The sequence below is a fragment of the Rhineura floridana genome, chromosome 6, assembly GCF_030035675.1.
Source record: "Rhineura floridana isolate rRhiFlo1 chromosome 6, rRhiFlo1.hap2, whole genome shotgun sequence".
Classification (NCBI taxonomy): Eukaryota; Metazoa; Chordata; class Lepidosauria; order Squamata; family Rhineuridae; genus Rhineura; species Rhineura floridana.
The window spans coordinates 4,773,505-4,793,752 of record NC_084485.1 but is presented as its reverse complement, the minus strand read 5'-3'; the positions used below and the strand labels follow the sequence as shown (position 1 = coordinate 4,793,752).

Genomic DNA, 20,248 nt, shown 5'->3' with positions numbered 1-20,248 from the left:
CAAAACAACACCACCCAACCCTCCTCATCCTTGTTTTTGCTTAATTTCTTTTACATCCTATAGGAAACTTTGTTCCCTAAGAGCCAGCGGATCCTGCCTACTGCATCCTTTTTCTGTCTGCTCGGGGAGTGGGCAGCCTCTGGAGGGGTCTAAACGTTACTATTCCCCATCACTTCTCCAGGCTGTGAACCCCTGGAGAATTCCCTTTGAAATCTTGCTTTAAGGGTCCCCATGAAGCCTGAGCATGATCACAAGGAGTGACATGAAGAGGGAGGCCCCATGTCGGTTATGGGTCGTTCAGGCCTGCCATAATGACAGAGAAGGAACTCATGAAGGCAGAGGAGAAAATTAAAGGACGCAATATTCCGTTCTGTTTTCATTGAATTTCATGCCTTGTTCTCTCCTAAGGCTCTGAGTGGATTGCAAAAGTGCAACGTAACAAATAACTAAAGTGTGTGTGTGTGTGTTTACAATAAAATACCCATCAATTGTAGAAAGACACTGTGAGGATTGATCCCCCGGCTGACTTGCTGGTGTGTCAGAATTTTTAATGCTGCAATCCCATGCACAACTGCTTCGGAGTAAGCCCCACTGAATACAATGGGACTTACTTCTGAACACATATGCATAGGCATGTCCTGTAAGAGACTTACCTATGAGTTGGAAACCTGACACACAGGGCAAGGCAGCCTAATTACTAGTATTTTTTAAAAAAAAGACATTTCCGTATCTGTCTCTTGAAAGCGGGGACATGAAATGTACCCCCAAATGTTGGAAGTCTTTTCCACAGTAGCAAGACAGCCGGAGCCTCATCATGCACCGGAGGCACAAGGTATCCAAGAAAGGAGGGTCCCCTCAGAAAGAGACAATGCCCATGGCAGATCCTCCAAGCCACACATGAGCTCGAAGTCCAATGCCGCCGCCGTCGCCGCCGCCGCCGCCCTCTGTAACGTTGCACAGAAGAACGGGGTGGGCGGATGTTCCTCTCCTTCGTCTTGCAGGGCAGTCGTTTTAGGGGGTGGGGGGAGATAACTCCAATGACTCCCCAATTTGAATGCATAAATGCCTCTTTATCTATGCGGAGCCCTCCGGGTGAGACTTGTACTGTTGATCCGGTGTGTACAGCGCCGAGCACACTTGTGCCGCGGGCAACAGAAGTCTGTACCGGACGGGCAAAGCAGCAACAGCAGCCCCAACCGGAGATTCTCATCCTTTGTCGAGCCCCCCTCTCCCTCCAGCACTGGACGATAAGACACCCCCCCCGACGGCAGATGGACCTCCAAACGTGTATGGGGGGAGGGGACCCGAATCTTTACAACATCATGCTTAGAGTGGGGGAGGCGGAGGAGCCCATTACCTCCCGCCTTTGGAGACGAGAACGCGGAATCCCTCGTTGGGTTAGGAGGGGGGCGGAAGGGGGGCGCGGCCGGGCAAGTGTCCGGTTAGTGGCAGGCAGCGCAGTGGGCAGGGGGAGGTGAGAGCAGGGCTGGCTCTGGGACCCCTGCAAGGCGGAGAGGAACAGCGGGGAGGGCAGCAGAAGCATGCAAAAGGAGCCGCCCGAACTGGGGTGGGGGAAGGGAGAGACAGGGAACGAGCCGGGCTGGAGGAATGAAGGAGACGGAGGGAGGCAGGGGGGCGGGCTGCTCTCCTGCTCCTACAGGCCCCCACCCGCCAGATCTAGGGAGGTGATTGAGAGAGGAGGAGGAGGAATGGGGGGAGGGGAGGGGAGCGGAGTGAGGAAGAGGGCGCTGCCTCCCTCCTCCTCTCCTCCATCACCTCCCCCTCACCCCAATCTGGCCACTCTCCTCCCTCCCCCTCCCTCCTTCTCTCTCTCTCCTTCTCTCTCCCTCTCCCTCTCCTTCCATCCGGAAGTCTCCTTCTCTCCCTCCTCTCTCCCTCCGCCTCTCCTCCAACATGGCCGCGAAGTCGGATGGAGGAGCGGCAGGCGCCGCCGCCGCCGCCTCTTCCTCGTCGTTGCTCTTGCGCCGGGAGGGATCCGACGGCGGCAGCGGCGGCGGGAGCTTGGCTCGGGGGTCCCGTCGGGGCCCTCCGCCTCCGCCGCTGCCCAACCCGGGCCCCGGGAGCCCCGCCGCCGCCCCCTCGCTGCTGCTGCTGCTGCCGCCGCCGGGCCGCGAGTACAGCCTGCTGGACTGCTGCTGGGTGCTGGGCGCGCTGCTGGTCTTCTTCTCGGACGGCGCCAGCGACCTGTGGCTGGCCGCCGACTACTACCTGCGCCGCCAGTACTGGTGGTTCGGGCTGACGCTGCTCTTCGTCCTGCTGCCCTCGCTGGTCGTGCAGCTGCTCAGCTTCAGGTGGTTCGTCTACGACTTCTCGGCGCCCGCGCGAGCCTCGCCGGGCGCCGCCGCCGCCGCCGCCGCCGCCGCCTTCAGCACCAAGGACAGCGGCGGCACCAAGGACAGCGCCCGAGCCGGCGCCTTTCCGCGGGCTTCCCCCGCGGGCGGCGGCGGCGGCGGCGGCTCCCCCGGACCCCGCGGCTGCTGCCGCCTGTGCGTCTGGATCCTCCAGTCCTTCATCCACCTCCTGCAACTCGGGCAGGTCTGGAGGTAGGAAGGCGGGCGAGGGACCCGCTCCGGCGCGGCTTCGGCGGGCGGGCTGTCGGGGCTGGGGGGCAGCAGGAGGGAAGCGGCGGCGCGGGGGAGGCACTGGAGAGGGGTCTCGTGAGCACAAAAGGCAGGCCCGAGGGGCTCCGCGTGCGGACGCCGGAAAAGAGGGAGGGAAGGCGAGCCCGCCGGCTTCTTCCCTCCTGACGCTGCTGCCCACCGGGGGAAGTGGTGTAGTGGGGGTGGGGGTGGGGTGGGCAGCCCCTCTGTCCTTAACGGGGGAACAGAGTAGACCTGGCCAAGGCGGAGGGCGGAGGGGGCGAGGAGAAGAGAGCCGGCACACCGTCTCTGGCAAGCCAGACGCCTCCCTCGCCTTTCTTTGCCCGGCCCTCCTGCAAAAAGAGGGTTCGGCTCAGGCCAGGGAAGTCTCCCCCATTATCTAGTTCATCTCCGCAAAGGGATGCTCTGTCCAGCCAGGAATTCAGAAGGTAGGAGTTAGCCTTGGCTTTCGTTAAGCTACACATCCTAAAAGGAGGGCTAGAAATAATAATAATAATAATAATAATAATAATAATAATAATAATAATAATAATAATAATAATAATAATAATAATATCGTTTCACCCCATCCGGCCTCCCAGCTCTACTGTCCAAAGCTTGGGGCTTTAATGGTCATAGACACAGGAGCACATGGAGACAGGAGCTCATCAGCCTTGAGTCCTACCAGGCAAATCTGAGACATTTGCTTGACCATCTGGCCAAGAGCCGAGGGGGAGGGAGAGGGTGGGGAAGGTTAGCAATACCTGGCTGATCCCTATTATGTCTTTGAGATACAATTCCCATTCCCAGACAGGTTTCCAGGATGCTTAATGGGGGCTTGGTGCCACTTTCTCATCAGGGCTGAGTCTTCAAATGGGAAAAAAACATTGATTTTGTTAAATGAATTCTCACCAGAGGAAAAGGAAGGCAACAGCAGAGGCATCCTGGTTTGGTGCTCTGTGCAGAGATGTTTTGAGTGTTGCACTAAATATGATTTACTGAAGGTACTGCAATATGAGGGGTGGAGGGGGAGGAGGGATGCAGCGATATAACTGGATCTCTGTTCAGTGTGGCCACACATAGAGGAAACAGGGCTGTGAAATGAAAGGTCAGAGGGCAAGGCCATCATGAATTCTTTTGGAGTGGGGGTGGGGAACGTGTCAGAAAGAGAATTAGATCCTCCATCCCAGAGACACACCACAGGGGGTGAGGAGAAGATTAAAAGTGTATAGGGCATCCTGATCATACTTCAACATCTTGACAACCCTGACAGGCAGGCCAGGCTGAGAGATTGCAGCTTGCCTCTGGTCACAGAGCACATTGAATGCCTTAGCAGGGCTTCTTCTGACCCTCAGCCTCCTGCCTCAGGCCAACATGACATCCACCAGCTCATTCAGCTTCCCAGACAAAGTTGTGAAGCTCTCCCTACGTCTTCACTCCATGCCCCGGACTTTCTAAGAATCCAGAGTGTTCCGTGTTGGCCCTCTCCGGCACAGTCCCCCAATCCCATGAGCCTCAGCCAGCATGGCCAATGGCCAGGCATAATGGGAGTTTCTGCCCTAAACATTTGGAAGTCACCAGGCTGAGGAAGGCTGATGTAATACATTGTCTCCTTGTTTTGGCTGGCACTGGGGTGTGTGGGGGAGCGGGTAGCTTTATGGCCCCCACAGCAGCTGAGGCTGGAGATTGGTGCTGAGTACCTCCAGTGGTGGCAGCTCTTACACCTCTGGGCAGTCAGTGCATGTGATCCCATGGAAATGAAGGACCTCCCAGTCTGGAAAGGGGGCAGAATCAATGTGGGTTTTTTCCCAGCCAAAGCTCTCCTTTTAATTCCCCACCCCCACCCTTCTCTTCCCCACATTTTATTCAACCCCCACCCCTGGCCATCTCCAAAGGAGCGGGGACATGAGGAGATGCAAAGCAAGCCCCTGGGAGGCAGCTTAAGAGGGAGCGCAGGTGGGGAAGGCACCGCAAACTCCTCTCCAGCGCCCTCCTCCACTCTGGGGCTCTTAGATGATCATTTCCTGGCAGGTCTATTTCCTCAGGCCAGACTATCGAGCTGGCCTGTTGCTTTCCCCACCCCAGACAACGCAGCCTTTCCTGAGTCTCAGACCTCCCTCCCTCCCTCCACGCAGCACAACCCGCCTGTAATGGATCTTCCTGCTAGGGAAGTTGGAGCTGGGTAGCAGGAGGCAGTGGTGAATTCCTGAAAGAGTCTGCTTAGCTGCCCATCGATCGTGCAAACTGGAGGTGCAGAAGGGAGTTCTCCTCACCCTTGTGCTCCAGTGCAAGGTGAGGTCTTGTCTGCTCACGGGGATCCCACATGAGGATGGCTGCGCCTCTACTGCTTGCGGGGCCTTGCTCAGGCAGGACAAACTCCAGGAGAGCACCAAGCACATGTCAACATAGTGCTTGTCTGCTCGGCTGCTTCTGTTCCTATTCAAGAGGAGGCAAGCCAGGTCCCCTCCCATTCATGGTTCCAGCCCATTCTGATCACAGCTGTTGACATGGGGAATTGACAAGGGAAAGCAACGTAATGTGCTCTTCATGAGGAAATGCATCCTCAGTGGATTTCATTGGTTTGCAATATTGCATAAATCTGAATTTTCCTGACACAGGGGGATGCCACGTGCCAAGCTTGCGAAAGCGGCTGACAGATTTTCCTTTTGTGCAATTCACCATTGAAGGTTTTTGTGGTTTTGTGCTTGGACATTGAGGAGTCCCAGTTACTTAGCTACTGTAAGAACAGGCTCAGCAGTTGCAGATTCATGAAGTACAGCTTGCCACGTTGGATGGAGGAAATTGCTGATTGTCAGCTTCAGAAAATTACTGACGTTCTCACAGCATGGTTCTTCAGCTTGAGTATGAAGGGATAGCAAGGGCTTGACTTGAGCCAGGGTACAGGGAGTATGGATGTATCAGACCCACAGCCAGTAGGGCCCTCCTACTCTTTTTTGTTTTATTTTTTTAAGTGTCTAGCTCCCCTACAAAGAAAGTTATGAAGGAAAATGCTCAGATACCTTTCTAAGTAATTTTTTGTGAAATGAGCTAGCCTGGCTGCTCCCACCTTTCAGTCCTTGTAGCCAATGAGTGAAGTTAGAGCTGTGATTGACAAGTCAGCTGTTTGGACACCAGACTATTGGAATCCCTGGGGTCCTAAAGAGCTGCTCTCCACCTTTTCTTTCGTGCATTTTTCCTGTTTCTGTCTCGTTTTTTAGACCTTGGACTCTCTGTAGTTTGCCCTTCCTTTTTTCTCTAGCAACCAGGATGCATCTGTCCTGTGGTGGGTTCTTCTGAGATCAGGTAGTCCCTGGAAATTATTTTCTCCAAATTCTACTACATAATATGTGTGGGTGGATGTTAAAGAATTCCCACCCACAAATGGCAAATGCAACATGTGAAAACCTTGTAAAGAGGTTTAGGCACATCTCCTGCTGTGCAGGAGCAAAAGGCCAGGTGCTTATTAAGAATTCACTGTATCGTTAACTTACAGTACAATGGTATACATGCTTACTCAAAAGTAAGTCTCTTTGTGTCTAATGGGGCTTACTTCCAGGTAAGTGGGTACAAGATAGCAGACTAGACTTTGGGTTAGGGTTGGAATTGGGGAAAAACAGGGTCCTTGTACCTTTAATAGGCCGTGGCAGGCAGAAATCCAACAGGTTATACATTTTCTATTATGGAAGTGCAATCATGGAAAAAGCTTCACATTCTGTCAGACTTTATTACATGTGTTGCCCTGGGCTCCTGCTGGGCGGAAGGGTGGGATATAATAATAATAATAACAACAACAACAAACAACAACAACAACAACAACAATAATACTAACAACAGTGTGTGGCCACTGGTTTAGTTTTGGGCCTTCCTCTTCACCTGTAAAAGAGGACGCACATTTGCATATGGCCCAGAGCATATGCAAATATTATGCAAATCTGTGTTCTTTGCCTTTGGAGGGCCCATAAAATCCTGCTGGCACCTCTGCCCCAGCTATTCCCCGTGCCCTGGCCTGCTTCCCCCCATCTGTCTTGATTATCCATGTGTTGTAGAGATGCAATCCCATCACCCAGAGTTGAAGAAAGATTCAGCGGCCAGTCCAGTTGGTTTCTTTATATGGAATGGGGAGGAGGAGACATCTTGCCCTCTAGCTGGAGCAGCAAAATGTCTTGGGCTGACCCTAAAGGGGGCTGTGTTCCCTGCTGCAGATAACTCAGATAACTGCTTTGCCATGGATGGACTGGTCAGCTCAGACAGGAATAGACTGAACAGGGTGTACCCTGCCCTTCTACAAGAGCACAGCAAGTGATAATAAAGAGTAATAATAACTGGACACAGGATTTCGCTTCCTATGCCCACTGTCCTTTAAAATAAATTCTTTGTGGCTACAGAGAGATGCTTAAAAGTGTATGAGCCGTGCCTACTGAAATCTCAGAAGCCAGAGGAGTGGCCATATGAGTCTCCCAGTGGTTGAGAACAAAGCTTTCAGTGCTCTGCTTCACTCCATGACCCACCCCACAAACACTCAAAGCTGGTGTGCATTATGCCAAACAAGAGAAATCATGCAAATCTACCTAATGTGTACAGGTTGTAGAATTCAACTTGTCTTGGCACAGCATCTGGATTGGCCAGGCACAGGGCAATATATTGTTAGCATGGACAACACAGAGACCTGAAAATAAGCAGCCAGCCATGTACACACAGAAGAGTGCTTTGAATTGGTCCTCAGCTGCCCAGGCCAATAAACCCAGTGAATTGCTGGATTAAAAATGCTTGGTACCAAGTTTCCCTTTCTGTTCTCCAGCCTGGGCCCTCTCGTAAGTACATAAGAACATAAGAAGAGCCTGCTGGAACAGGCCAGTGGCCCATCTAGTCCAGCATCCTGTTCTCACAGTGGCCAACCAGGTGCCTGGGGGAAGCCCGCAAGCAGGACCCGAGCGCAAGAACACTCTCCCCTCCTGAGGCTTCCGGCAACTGGTTTTCAGAAGCATGCTGCCTCTGACTAGGGTGGCACAGCACAGCCATCACGGCTAGTAGCCATTGATAGCCCTGTCCTCCATGAATTTGTCTAATCTCCTTTTAAAGCCATCCAAGCTGGTGGCCATTACTGCATCTTGTGGGAGCAAATTCCATAGTTTAACTATGCGCTGAGTAAAGAAGTACTTCCTTTTGTCTGTCCTGAATCTTCCAACATTCAGCTTCTTTGAATGTCCACGAGTTCTAGTATTATGAGAGGGGGAGAAGAACTTTTCTCTATCCACCTTCTCAATGCCATGCATAATTTTATACACTTCTATCATGTCTCCTCTGACCCACCTTTTCTCTAAACTAAAAAGCCCCAAATGCTGCAACCTTTCCTCATAAGGGAGTCACTCCATCCCCTTGATCATTCTGGTTGCCCTCTTCTGAACCTTTTCCAACTCTATAATATCCTTTTTGAGATGAGGCGACCAGAACTGTACACAGTATTCCAAATGCGGCCGCACCATAGATTTATACAACAGCATTATGATATCGGCTGTTTTATTTTCAATACCTTTCCTAATTATCGCTAGCATGGAATTTGCCTTTTTCACAGCTGCCGCACACTGGGTCGACATTTTCATCGTGCTGTCCACTACAACCCCGAGGTCTCTCTCCTGGTCGGTCACTGCCAGTTCAGACCCCATGAGCGTATATGTGAAATTCAGATTTTTTGCTCCAATATGCATAATTTTACACTTGTTTATATTGAATTGCATTTGCCATTTTTCCACCCATTCACTCAGTTTGGAGAGATCTTTTTGGAGCTCTTCACAATCCCTTTTTGTTTTAACAACCCTGAACAATTTAGTGTCGTCAGCAAACTTGGCCACTTCACTGCTCACTCCTAATTCTAGGTCATTAATGAACAAGTTGAAAAGTACAGGTCCCAATACCGATCCTTGAGGGACTCCACTTTCTACAGCCCTCCATTGGGAGAACTGTCCGTTTATTCCTACTCTCTGCTTTCTGCTTCTTAACCAATTCCTTATCCACAAGAGGACCTCTCCTCTTATTCCATGACTGCTAAGCTTCCTCAGAAGTCGTTGGTGAGGTACCTTGTCAAATGCTTTTTGAAAGTCTAAGTACACTATGTCCACTGGATCACCTCTATCTATATGCTTGTTGACACTCTCAAAGAATTCTAATAGGTTACTGAGACAGGACTTTCCCTTGCAGAAGCCATGCTGGCTCTGCTTCAGCAAGGCTTGTTCTTCTATGTGCTTAGTTAATCTAGCTTTAATAATACTTTCTACCAGTTTTCCAGGGACAGAAGTTAAGCTAACTGGCCTGTAATTTCCGGGATCCCCTCTGGATCCCTTTTTGAATATTGGTGTTATATTTGCCACTTTCCAGTCCTCAGGCACGGAGGAGGACCCGAGGGACAAGTTACATATTTTAGTTAGCAGATCAGCAATTTCACCTTTGAGTTCTTTGAGAACTCTCGGGTGGATGCCATCCGGGCCCGGTGATTTGTCAGTTTTTATATTGTCCATTAAGCCTAGAACTTCCTCTCTCGTTACCACTATTTGTCTCAGTTCCTCAGAATCCCTTCCTGCAAATGTTAGTTCAGGTTCAGGGATCTGCCCTATATCTTCCACTGTGAAGACAGACGCAAAGAATTCATTTAGCTTCTCTGCAATCTCCTTATCGTTCTTTAGTACACCTTTGACTCCCTTATCATCCAAGGGTCCAATCGGCTCCCTAGATGGTCTCCTGCTTTGAATGTATTTATAGAATTTTTTGTTGTTGGTTTTTATGTTCTTAGCAATGTGCTCCTCAAATTCTTTTTTCGCAACCCTTATTGTCTTCTTGCATTTCTTTTGCCAGAGTTTGTGTTCTTTTTTATTTTCTTCATTCGGACAAGACTTCCATTTTCAGAAGGAAGACTTTTTGCCTCTAAGAGCTTCCTTGACTTTGCTCGTTAACCATGCTGGCATCTTCTTGGCCCTGGCGGTACCTTTTCTGATCTGCGGTATGCACTCCAGTTGAGCTTCTAATATAGTGTTTTTAAACAACTTCCAAGCATTTTCGAGTGATGTGACCCTCTGGACTTTGTTTTTCAGCTTTCTTTTTACCAATCCCCTCATTTTTGTGAAGTTTCCTCTTTTGAAGTCAAATGTGACCGTGTTGGATTTTCTTGGCAATTGGCCAGTTACATGTATGTTTAATTTAATAGCACTGTGGTCACTGCTCCCAATCGGTTCAACAACACTTACATCTCGCACCAGGTCCCGGTCCCCACTGAGGATTAAGTCCAGGGTTGCCGTCCCTCTGGTCGGTTCCATGACCAACTGGTCTAGGGAATAGTCATTTAGAATATCTAGAAACTTTGCTTCTTTGTCATGACTGGAACACATATGCGGGCAGTCTATGTCCGGGTAGTTGAAGTCACCCATTACTACCACATTTCCTAGTTTGGATGCTTCCTCAATTTCATATCTCATCTCAAGGTCTCCCTGAGCATTTTGATCAGGGGGACGATAGATCGTTCCCAGTATTAAGTCCCTCCTGAGGCACAGTATCACCACCCACAACGATTCTGTGGAGGAGTCTGCCTCTTTTGGGGTTTCGAGCTTGCTGGATTCAATGCCTTCTTTCACGTATAGAGCGACTCCGCCACCAATACGTCCTTCCCTGTCCTTCCGATATAGTTTATATCCAGGGATAACCGTATCCCACTGGTTTTCTCCATTCCACCAGGTCTCCGTTATGCTCACTATATCAATGCTCTCCTCTAAGACCAAGCACTCCAGTTCTCCCGTCTTGGTTCGGAGGCTCCTAGCATTAGCGTACAGGCACTTGTAAGCAGTGTCTCTCTTCAAGTGTCTTTGGCACTTGTGGTTTGGCCTGTGGTAATTTTGCTCTTCTGAATTTATATCCTGTGCCCCTGCTCTCACAATGCCTACTTCTAGGCCTACCCCTTTTAAAATTTCATCATTTCTTTGGTTTTTATCCCAGGGGGAAGGTTTATGCCGAACCGGACCTTTCTCAGCTCCTGTCGGGTTTCCCCCCTCAGTCAGTTTAAAAGCTGCTCTGCTACCTTTTTAATTTTAAGTGCCAGCAGTCTGGTTCCATTCTGGTTCAAGTGGAGCCCGTCCCTTTTGTACAGGCCCGGCTTGTCCCAAAATGTTCCCCAGTGCCTAACAAATCTAAACCCTTCCACCCGACACCATCGTCTCATCCACGCATTGAGACTGCAAAGCTGGGCCTGTCTGGCTGGTCCTGCGCGTGGAACCGGTAGCATTTCAGAGAAAGCCACCTTGGAGGTCCTGGCTTTCAGCATCCTACCTAGCAACCTAAATTTTGCTTCCAGGACCTCACGGCTGCATTTCCGCATGTCGTTGGTGCCAACGTGCACCATGACCGCTGACTCCTCCCCAGCACTGTCTACCAAACTATCTAAACGACGGGCGATATCCGCAACCTTCGCACCAGGCAGGCAAAACACCTTGCGGTCTACACGCCCATCAGACACCCCACTGTCTATGTTCCTAATGATCGAATCACCCACTACAAGGATCCCTCCACCCCTTGGAGATATATCCTCGGCATGAGAGGATAGCTGCTCATCCCCCAAGGAATGGGTCCCTTCTAAGGGATTGTTTCCCTCTTCCTCGGCTGGATGCTCTCCTTCCCCGAGAACATCGTTCTCCATGATAGCAGGAGAGCTATCATCGTTGGAGTGGGACACAGCTATAACGTCCCTGAAGGCCTCCTCCACACACCTCTCTGCCTCTCTCAGCTTTTCCAGGTCCGCCACCTTGGCCTCAAGGAAATGAAGTCGTTCCCGGAGAGCCAGGAGCTCATTGCACCGAGAGCACACCCACGACTGCTGTCCAACAGGCAGATAGTCGTACATGCTGCAGGCTGTGCAAAACACTGGAAAGCCCCCACACGCCTGCTGGCTTCTTACCTGCATAGTTTTGTTTGAGGTTTATTATGTCAATAGGTTGGAGACTGTGGTTTAGTTGAGGTCAGGGAACAGAAGGGCAGAGTGGGGGGCCCTGGCCTCCTCGCCCTGCTGCCGAACTCGCTCTGCTGCTTAACTCGCCTTGACGCTTTGTCAGCTGGGGCCTTGACGCTTCGTCAGCTGGGGCTCCCTCTAGCTCTCCCTCCCTGATCATCTCCACCAGGCAGGGCATTAAGCCAATTAAAGCTATCCTTCTCAGAAAGGCCCTCCTGGTCACAGTTGCCCTTGAGCTGTATATCAGTCTCTTCCTAATCTTGGGATTTGTGGCACTTGCTCCAATGACCAGTTAAATGCGGTTTGCTAAACCCATTAACAAGACTGAATTTGGCACAGGAAGTGTACAGTTGTTTCTAAGAAGTGATGAATTATTGCTAGATGAACTGTGCCCGGGAAGAGAATGCAAGGCTGGATTTCCCACACACCATCTCATAGGCTCTTTTTTAGCATAGTTCTGGAGCCTGTTGGACACAGCAGATGTTAGGGGTGGTGGAGCCATAGTTCTGTTGCAGGTCACATGCTTTGCATGTTGAAGGTTCAGTCCTATAATCCCTGGTGTCAGATTGTAGGATCTTTGGGTTGCAGGACTGTTGCCAGCCAGATTATGCAATAGTTGGCTAGATGGACAGATGATCTGACTTTGTATGAGACAGCTTTGTTTGTTCAAAGTCTTCCCGATTTCATCTCTGCAGTTACAATATGTGCATGCTTGCACAAGGCCTAGAATTTTTGTCTGTGAGCATCATTTTACACCTAAACATTTTATTTTCAAAACCACTGAATGTTGGCAAGGTGGGATGTTTGTGAGGAGCCTGGCACTTGCGAGCGCAGGTAGAAACACCCAAGTTGTTTGTTTTGTGTTAAAAGTCCAGTTCCACTTCTGGTTGAATGGGCAAAGAGGTTACAGCAGGTGCGAGGAACCTTTGGCCCTTCAGATGTTGCAAGACTACAACTCCAATCAACACCAGCAAGCATGGCTAATAGCCAGGGATGATGGGAGTTGTAGTTGAGCAACCTCTGGAGGGCCAAAGGTTCCCCACACCAGGGATACAGGAAGAAAACTGGCTGGGCTATCCTGCAGATGCAAAGAGCATCAAAATTTCATCTAGGAGGAAAAAAAACCTGTGGTCCATGAGCCCAAAGCCTGAGAAATACTGGCAACCACCAGGTTTTGCTTTTCAATATAAAGACCCATATTCTGAATGTGACTTTATGGATAACTAGAATTATTTAAAAAGATATTATTGCAGTACTGAAATTAATTTTTCATAGACGCTAACTTTGATCATGGACTCACGGTCCACTTTATACACAGTGCAATTCCTACATGGAGTCAGTGTAGACAATCCTGAGCAAGCTGGACTCACTCAGTATAAGGCCACTTCCTATGTTCCTGTGTACTGTGTTTCATGTGTAACCTGTTTGCAGATTTGTAACTGAACATACAAGTTTTCTTTCCATTGTACCATCCTGATGTGTGGAACAAAAAGATGTGACAGCAGTTGTCACAACCTATGATCCCCATACAAGCTACATTGTAATTCCTACATAAAAAGTGCCTTCCACCTCAGAATATTGTGAAAGGAGGTGTTTCACAGAAACATAGAGTTGGAAGGGGCCTATAAGACCATCGAGTCCAACCCCCTACTCAGTGCAGGAATCCAAATCAAAGCATTCTTGACAGATGGCTGTCCAGCTGCCTCTTGAAGGCTTCCAGTGTCGGAGAGCCTACTATCTCTTTAGGTAATTGGTTCCATTGTCGTATGGCTCTAACAGTTGGGAAGTTTTTCTTGATGTCCAGTCGAAATCTGGCTTCCTGGCCTTGTGTTTGTAAGCCTCTTCTCCTATGTAACACCAGTGTGATGTGCTCCATTTGGTTACAGCCTGTGAAGATACCATTAACTACCTTAACATGACTAACCTGTCAGCATCTGTCTTGGGCTGAAAAGATTTCCAAGGTGAAAAGATCCCCTGTGCCTTCTGACAAGAGGTCACAGCCATGTTCTCATCATGTACACTGTAGAACTGTCAAGAGGGAAACTACAGTCCTTCAGGCTCTGCTGTCCACTGAACAGACTTTAGTCAGATGTGTGTGGGACAAATTTTGGAAAGGGTTTTAAGATACTATTCACCTGGCATCATGCACATCCTGTCCTCTTCCACCTCCACTTCTCCCCAAAAAATACACACACACTTGCCTTATGTGATTCATCTCTACTGTATTCCATGTTTGGTGGTGAAGCCTCTGGTGCTGATTGGCTGGCGTGATTGTGCAGAATGTTCAGTTGCTCAGGGACCTAAACAGTTTGCAGTCCAGCTTCTGTGAGGGAAACAAGCATTGGCATCTTGGCTGGAATTAAACTTCACACTGGGGTTTGGCTAAAGGCTGGGAAGAGGATATGCTACAGAACCCGGCTATCACCACCGCTCAAAAGCATCTCACACACATGCACATACATGAGATGATAATTAAGCTTAGAAAAAAGGGTCCCATTTGTGTGAAATAAGAGATTTATTTGTAAGCCAAATTGCTGTGCAGGGATGATTTGGGATGGGGGGAATTGCAGCACATGAGGAGAGTAACCCCTCCCTCCGCAACTGCCACCACCCAAAGATTGCCCCCTCCTGCAGCGATTAGGTTTAGGGAGGGAAAACTCCCATTTGCATGAATTTGCTTTTCCTGTAAGCTTAACTGCTGTGTGAGGACACACTTACAAGAGAGAAAGGCCCATTGAAATCAGTGGGACTTTCTTCTGAGTAAACCTTCATAGGACTGTGCTGTAAAAATAGCTTCCACTGATTAAGGAATTTAGTATTCTGCACAGCTTGTTGCCTTTCCCTACTACACCTTAGCCACTCACTTTTTCATGCTGACCTTTGTGCCTCTCCTTCTTTCCTTCCTAACCCAAATATTACGCTCCAAGTATATTTTGCAAACAGTGATGGGCATTTATTGAGTGCTGGCTGGTTGCCTAACTAGTTCTGGCGTTATACGGCCGGAAACCGCAGGAGGGGAGAGTGCTCTTGCGCTCAGGTCCTGCTTGTGGGCTTCCCATTGGGGCACCTGGTTGGCCACTAGGGTTGCCAGGCTCAGGGCCTGAGATTGATCCTGTATCTTTAGCAGAAGAGAAAGTCAGCCAAGTGCAGGTGTTCTTGCAACCCTGTAATGGGAAAAACCACAAGGTGGAATTCTCCTTTTCCCCTGAACAACTTTTAAAGATACAGAAGACTTCTTGGTTGCCAGGCCCAGCCTCCAAGAGGTCTTCTGTATCTCTAAAAGTTGTGCAAGGGGAAGGGAGAATTCCACCTTGTGGTTTTTCCCATTACAGTGTTGCAAGAACACCTGCACTTGGCTGATTTTCTCTCCTCCTAAAGATACAGGAGCAGTCTCAGGCCCTGAACCTGGCCACCCTATTGGCCACTGTGAGAACAGTTTGCTGGAGTAGATGGGCCCCCTTTGGCCTGATCCAGCAGAGCTCTTCTTACGTTCTTATGTTCATAATACTTTGGGGTACGGTGCCCAGATGGAAAAGAGGCCAAGGCTCCCCACACCTTTATCAGTTGTGTAAAAGTCAGCAGGTGTGGCTTTTCTGTACAACTATAAAAGATCCAGGAGGAGCCTTGTCCGTGTCTGCATGTGGCAAGCCTACTTGGGGGGGGGGCATGCTCAGAGTTGATTCTACGGGGGCAGGGACCTGAAGGTAGACTCCTGCCAGCTCCTGGCACAGTGAGGGGAGGAGAGGGATTAAGCCAGTGCGCCTCCCCATCACTCTCCTTGACTGCCGGCTATGCCTCCCCCTCCTCCCCACCTGTCTAGGTCCTCTTGCGACAGCAGGTGTGGGGGTGGGTAGGTGAGCAGCAAAGTGCTGGAATGAGGCAGCAGCAAAGCAAACACAGTGCTAAAGACTATCTTTCTACAGCATTTCCAAGCTGGGAAAGGCTGGACCTGTTGAATTTCTGCTGGATGTGCAGTTGTTAAAGGCATGGGAGCCCTGCTAGGGGAAAAATAGTGGCACTCCTGGTCATGCCATAGAAGCCTTGCCCCTAACTCCACACATTTGGCAGGCTGACTGTGGCTAAACAGTACTAATGGAAAGGTTCTTTGCACATGCACTGATGACTCTCTCTTATGACTTTACAGGTCCTGGGCCTGTTTCTTTGCACTGCAAAAAAGAGGGGAGAGTTGGGTAGCCGCATGCAAAAGAGGACAAGGCTCCTGCATGTTTAATAGTTGTGCAGAAGCGTGACTGGTTGTCATACAAGCCTTTTGGCAGAGAAGTGGCAGAGAAATAAGCTGTAACGTAACATAACTCCTGGTGATCTCCTGACTCAAATTAAGCTTCTTCGAGATGTGCTGCTGGGGGTAATGCACCTCCTTTGCTTTTGCAATGAGATCTTATAGTCTTGCTAGCCTGTTTTTATGCCCGTCCCAACTTCCCAAGCGACAAAATTAAGCTGTACAGGTGTAATGCTTATGCGAGCTTGGTTTCTTTTGGCAGGAGATCACTGAAAGCTCATGGCATTTTGTAATATCTTATTTATAAATATATATCCAGGCAGAGCTGCAGAGGTGAAGTTGCAGCTTAACACTCCAACAGTTAGCCAGATTCAAGGTCTCACATCAGATCTCCAGAGCGAGGCATACCCCTACCTCCACTGATTCTCTCAAAAACTGCTTTCTGCGTCCTTTCTTCACAGACATACTACAGACCTAGGTGACTTCCAGATAACCTGTTTATTGTGCATTCATTTTGATTTGTATGCAGGGTTTTTTAATAGCTTCACATCAAACAATTGTTATCTCACACTTTCCTATGCATTTCCCCATCACTTTTCTTACAGGAAAAAGTCCAGTTTTGGGGAGGGGGAAGAGGGTTTGATGCACAAGAGTCTGAAATCCAGTTTAATTCTGCAACCTGAATTTGGTCTGGAAGCAACCCTAGATTACATCCTCCTTAGCTGGGCGGGAGGGAGAAAAGCATAAAGGCCCTTGTAGGACATTCCAGGGATTATTTTCATAGTTTAATCCTGTTTTAATGCTGATTTTATGTGTTTTATATGTTTATAGGTTCTTAATGATATGTACTTATTTTTATCTGGAAGCCGCCTTGAGTTCCAGTTTGGAAAAAGGGCGGGGTATAAATAATAATAATAATAATAATAATAATAATAATAATAATAATAATAATAATAATAATAATAATAATAATAGCCATTTAGAAAGCACCCACTGGCCATTTGGCCAGCAATTTCCCTAACAAAAGATGTGCTGCCAGCTATTAAGGGGAGTTTCAGCTATCATTCTGGTTCCATTAACTCTCTTCTGTCCAAAACCACTATCTAACAACAACTGTGTTTTGAAAGTCTGAAAATTATAGTATTTGGAAGATAGATCTGTACAGCACACCAAAAAGGATATCGATTCGGAGTAACTAAAGTGTTTAAAAATGCATTTGCTATGTGGGTAGTAAGGAGATTCTACCCTCTAACCATATATGCGGAATGGCTAGTGTGCCTATTTTCTCACTGTGCGCACAGGGCAATGCTGGAGTGAACTGACTTTGTTTCAGATAGTGGGACTCACCTGTCAAACATTGCTGTTTGATTGACCACGATGTCATGGTAACTGTCCTTGTGTGCTGAGAGCTGAGACACTGAGAAGTGTAGGAGTTTGGAAGCAAGATGTTGCAGTGTATGTAGATTGGCTCACTTGTGTGACTCCTCTCAGGGCCCCTCCAGACATCCTTTTGATTGTGCATTCATGATGATTTGTGCTCATGATGGGATCAGGCTGGTTATATGCGATCCCACTTTCAATACTGTTTGTACTTCTCTGCTGGTTTGGGGGCAGACCTGCTGCTTCATTTCCAGTCACGGCATGCCCCTAAAATACTTGACCTTTTTATACCACAGTTATGGGCTGGATTGAATCAACTGCCCTTTAGGGAGCCAGTGAGTGAATGGCTAACCCTTTGGACGCTGGACTGAAGTTAGGGCTCCTGTGCACTTAACAGGAGGCCATTCTTATCCCCCAACACAGTCTGCATCTGTGTTGGAATTGCTTTTTAAGATGTTTTTAAGGCTCCCCCCCCAAAAAGATCTTTTTAAAGATGTTTTGTTTTAATATGTATTAAAGTGTTTTGTTTTAAAAACATTTTAGAGTGCTTTTAGTCTTTTTGTTTGCTGACCTGGGCTCCTTTTGGGAGGGATATAAATTTAATAAAGTCATAAAGTAATAAATAAATAATCACTGCCTCTCTCCGCCACTTTTCTCTGAAAGCACAAGAGACAGCACTAGGAAAGCCGCAGACTCATGCTACGTTCACATGTAAGGGGCCCAAATAGTTCAGGCCTTCTAATCCTCTGGCCTCGCAAGCTAAGTGCAGCCCCCTAAGCTATCTATTGCGTGCTTGATTACCCCCTGTTTTTGCAGTCTCTGGTAGGCAGCAAAAACAGGAGTATTATTGATCTGCCAGTCATGGTTGACAATGCTCAGTGCTGCCCTGGGCTCCTGCTGAGAGGAAGGGCGGGATATAAATCAAATAATAAATAATAAAATAAATAAACGCTGAACCAGATAGATTACTGGTTTGACTTGATGGGGGATACTTGGCTGAGCAATATGACATGTGAGAAGGATCTTGGAATTGTCGTTGATCACAAGCTGAACATGAGCCCACAGTGCGATGTGGCTACAAAAAAGGCAAATGCTATATTAGGCTGCATTAACAGAAGTATAGTTTCCAAATCGCTTGAAGTATTAGAAGTATCTCTTCTAAATCGTCCCAGAGTGCAGGGCTCAAGTTGCTCAAGTTGGGCTCAAGTTGCAGGAAGCCAGATTTTGATTGGACATCAGGAAAAACTTCCTAACAGTTAGAGCCATACAACAATGGAACCAATGACCTAGAGAGGTAGTGGGCTCTGACACTGGAGGCCTTCAAGAGGCAGCTGGACAGCCATCTGTCGGGAATGCTTTGATTTGGATTCCTGCATTGAGCAGGGGGTTGGACTTGATGGCCTTGTAGGCCCCTTCCAACTCTACTATTCTATGATTCTATGACTTGGTATAAAGTGTCTCCTTAAAAGGAGCCACAAGGAACATTCTGAAAGGAACAGGATATGGTTCAGCTGGCAAAACCGAAGGGATCTGGCTCTTAGCAGTATCTGGACAGGGCCCCTCCAGGACAAACCATCCATAAACTGATCCTCCAGAGCACACAGCTAGGGTCAGACAGAACCACAAATAAAATAACGATACCATTAAATATGAGCCTTCTCCCCTTGTTATTTATTCTGATGTATAGACCACCCTGTCCCCTGGGATCAAAGGGGCTGACAGTTTTAGTGTTGCCCCCTAAATGCTTTTTTTAAAGGAATAATGTCTTTGTTCATTTTAACAGTTATATCAAAAGTGGGGGAGAAATGCTTCAGCTCAGGGGGAGACCACATGCTTCACCTGCAGGAGGTTCCGGGTCAAGTCCCTGGCATCTCCAGTTAACAGGGGAATGGTGTAGCAGAGTAGCGAAACGAGGCACATGAGCATCTGAGTGAGCTTTGTGTTTGAATCTTTGCTAAAGATTACACCTTCCCTGAAAATTAGTCAGACAGAGACTTGAAGCTTCAAAATAAGAAATAACTACTTTATTCTGGAAGTACATACTTGATAGGAAAGAGTTCTACATATAGCTAACTAGCTAAGTTGGAGATGCAAACACTAAGCCTAGTGTTTGCCCTCATGCTTGGAGGAGAGGGAGACACAAAGAGAAGATGTCTGCTCTCCCTCTCAAGAGAAAGAAGAAGGAAGGAGGAAGGAGATGTGGTCAACATCCTAAGCATATCAGTCTAGCAGGAAGGGAGAGTCAGCAGGAGATCAAAGGATAGGTATTAGCCTAGCAATCAGGAGGTCTCCTCTCTAGCTATCCTTTTTTAACCCCATGCAGCCCCAACCCACCAGTTGAAGCACATATTCCAACAAATGAGGCTGGGAAAGTTGTATTGCTGAGAGTCCAAAATGGCCTTGCCAGCTAGGGCAGGGATGGATGGACAGCCTTCTGTTTTGGACCATAACTGTGGTGAAGGCCAAGGACCAAATGTGGCCCTCCAGGCCTCTCTGCCGGGCCCTCTGAACTCTCCCCAGGTTACCCTTCCTCAGCCACACCCTTTCTCCCCAGGCCACATCCTCCCCTAGCCATACTTTGGACCCTCCACTGGTATTTTTACCAGGCTAGAATGGGTCCTTGAACTCTGAATTATTTATTATAAGAGTATTTCCAAACCACCAAGTCATAAAACAACAACAACATGGCATTGTAGAAGGAAATAATTAAAACTCCATAAAACTGTAAAATCATAAAATGCAGAGCAAATTACCAACATAGAATCAAATTAATTCTCTAAAATGTGCTTGGCAAAACAAACATTTTCAGCAGGCGATGAAGTATCAGAATGGCGAGTGCCTGTCTGATTTCAGTAGGAAGAGCATTCCAAAGTACTGATGCTACCACACTAAGTGCCTCTTTCTTATTTGGATAGAGGGCTGGCAACAGTGCGTGAGTGTGTGTAGAAACTAGCCTGCTGTACAAAGATTAAAATGTACACTTCTTGTGCTGCTTACTTTTTTCCCCTCTCACCCCACCCACTACTGGCATGTGGCCCCCAGAAG

General features: G+C 48.4%; 1 protein-coding gene across 1 annotated transcript in view; it reads left to right on the top strand.

Annotated features, from left to right (window-relative positions):
• Positions 1–1,703: 1,703 nt before the first annotated feature.
• The window catches only part of XKR7 (XK related 7), a gene marked incomplete at its 5' end in the record, with an annotated part of 75,475 nt that continues 56,930 nt past the window's right edge, over positions 1,704–20,248 (top strand). The window contains 2 exons of the mRNA XM_061630819.1: positions 1,704–1,717; positions 2,091–2,564. Coding sequence (XP_061486803.1) covers positions 1,704–1,717; positions 2,091–2,564 — 488 coding nt within the window. The remainder of the gene's footprint in view (positions 1,718–2,090; positions 2,565–20,248) is intronic.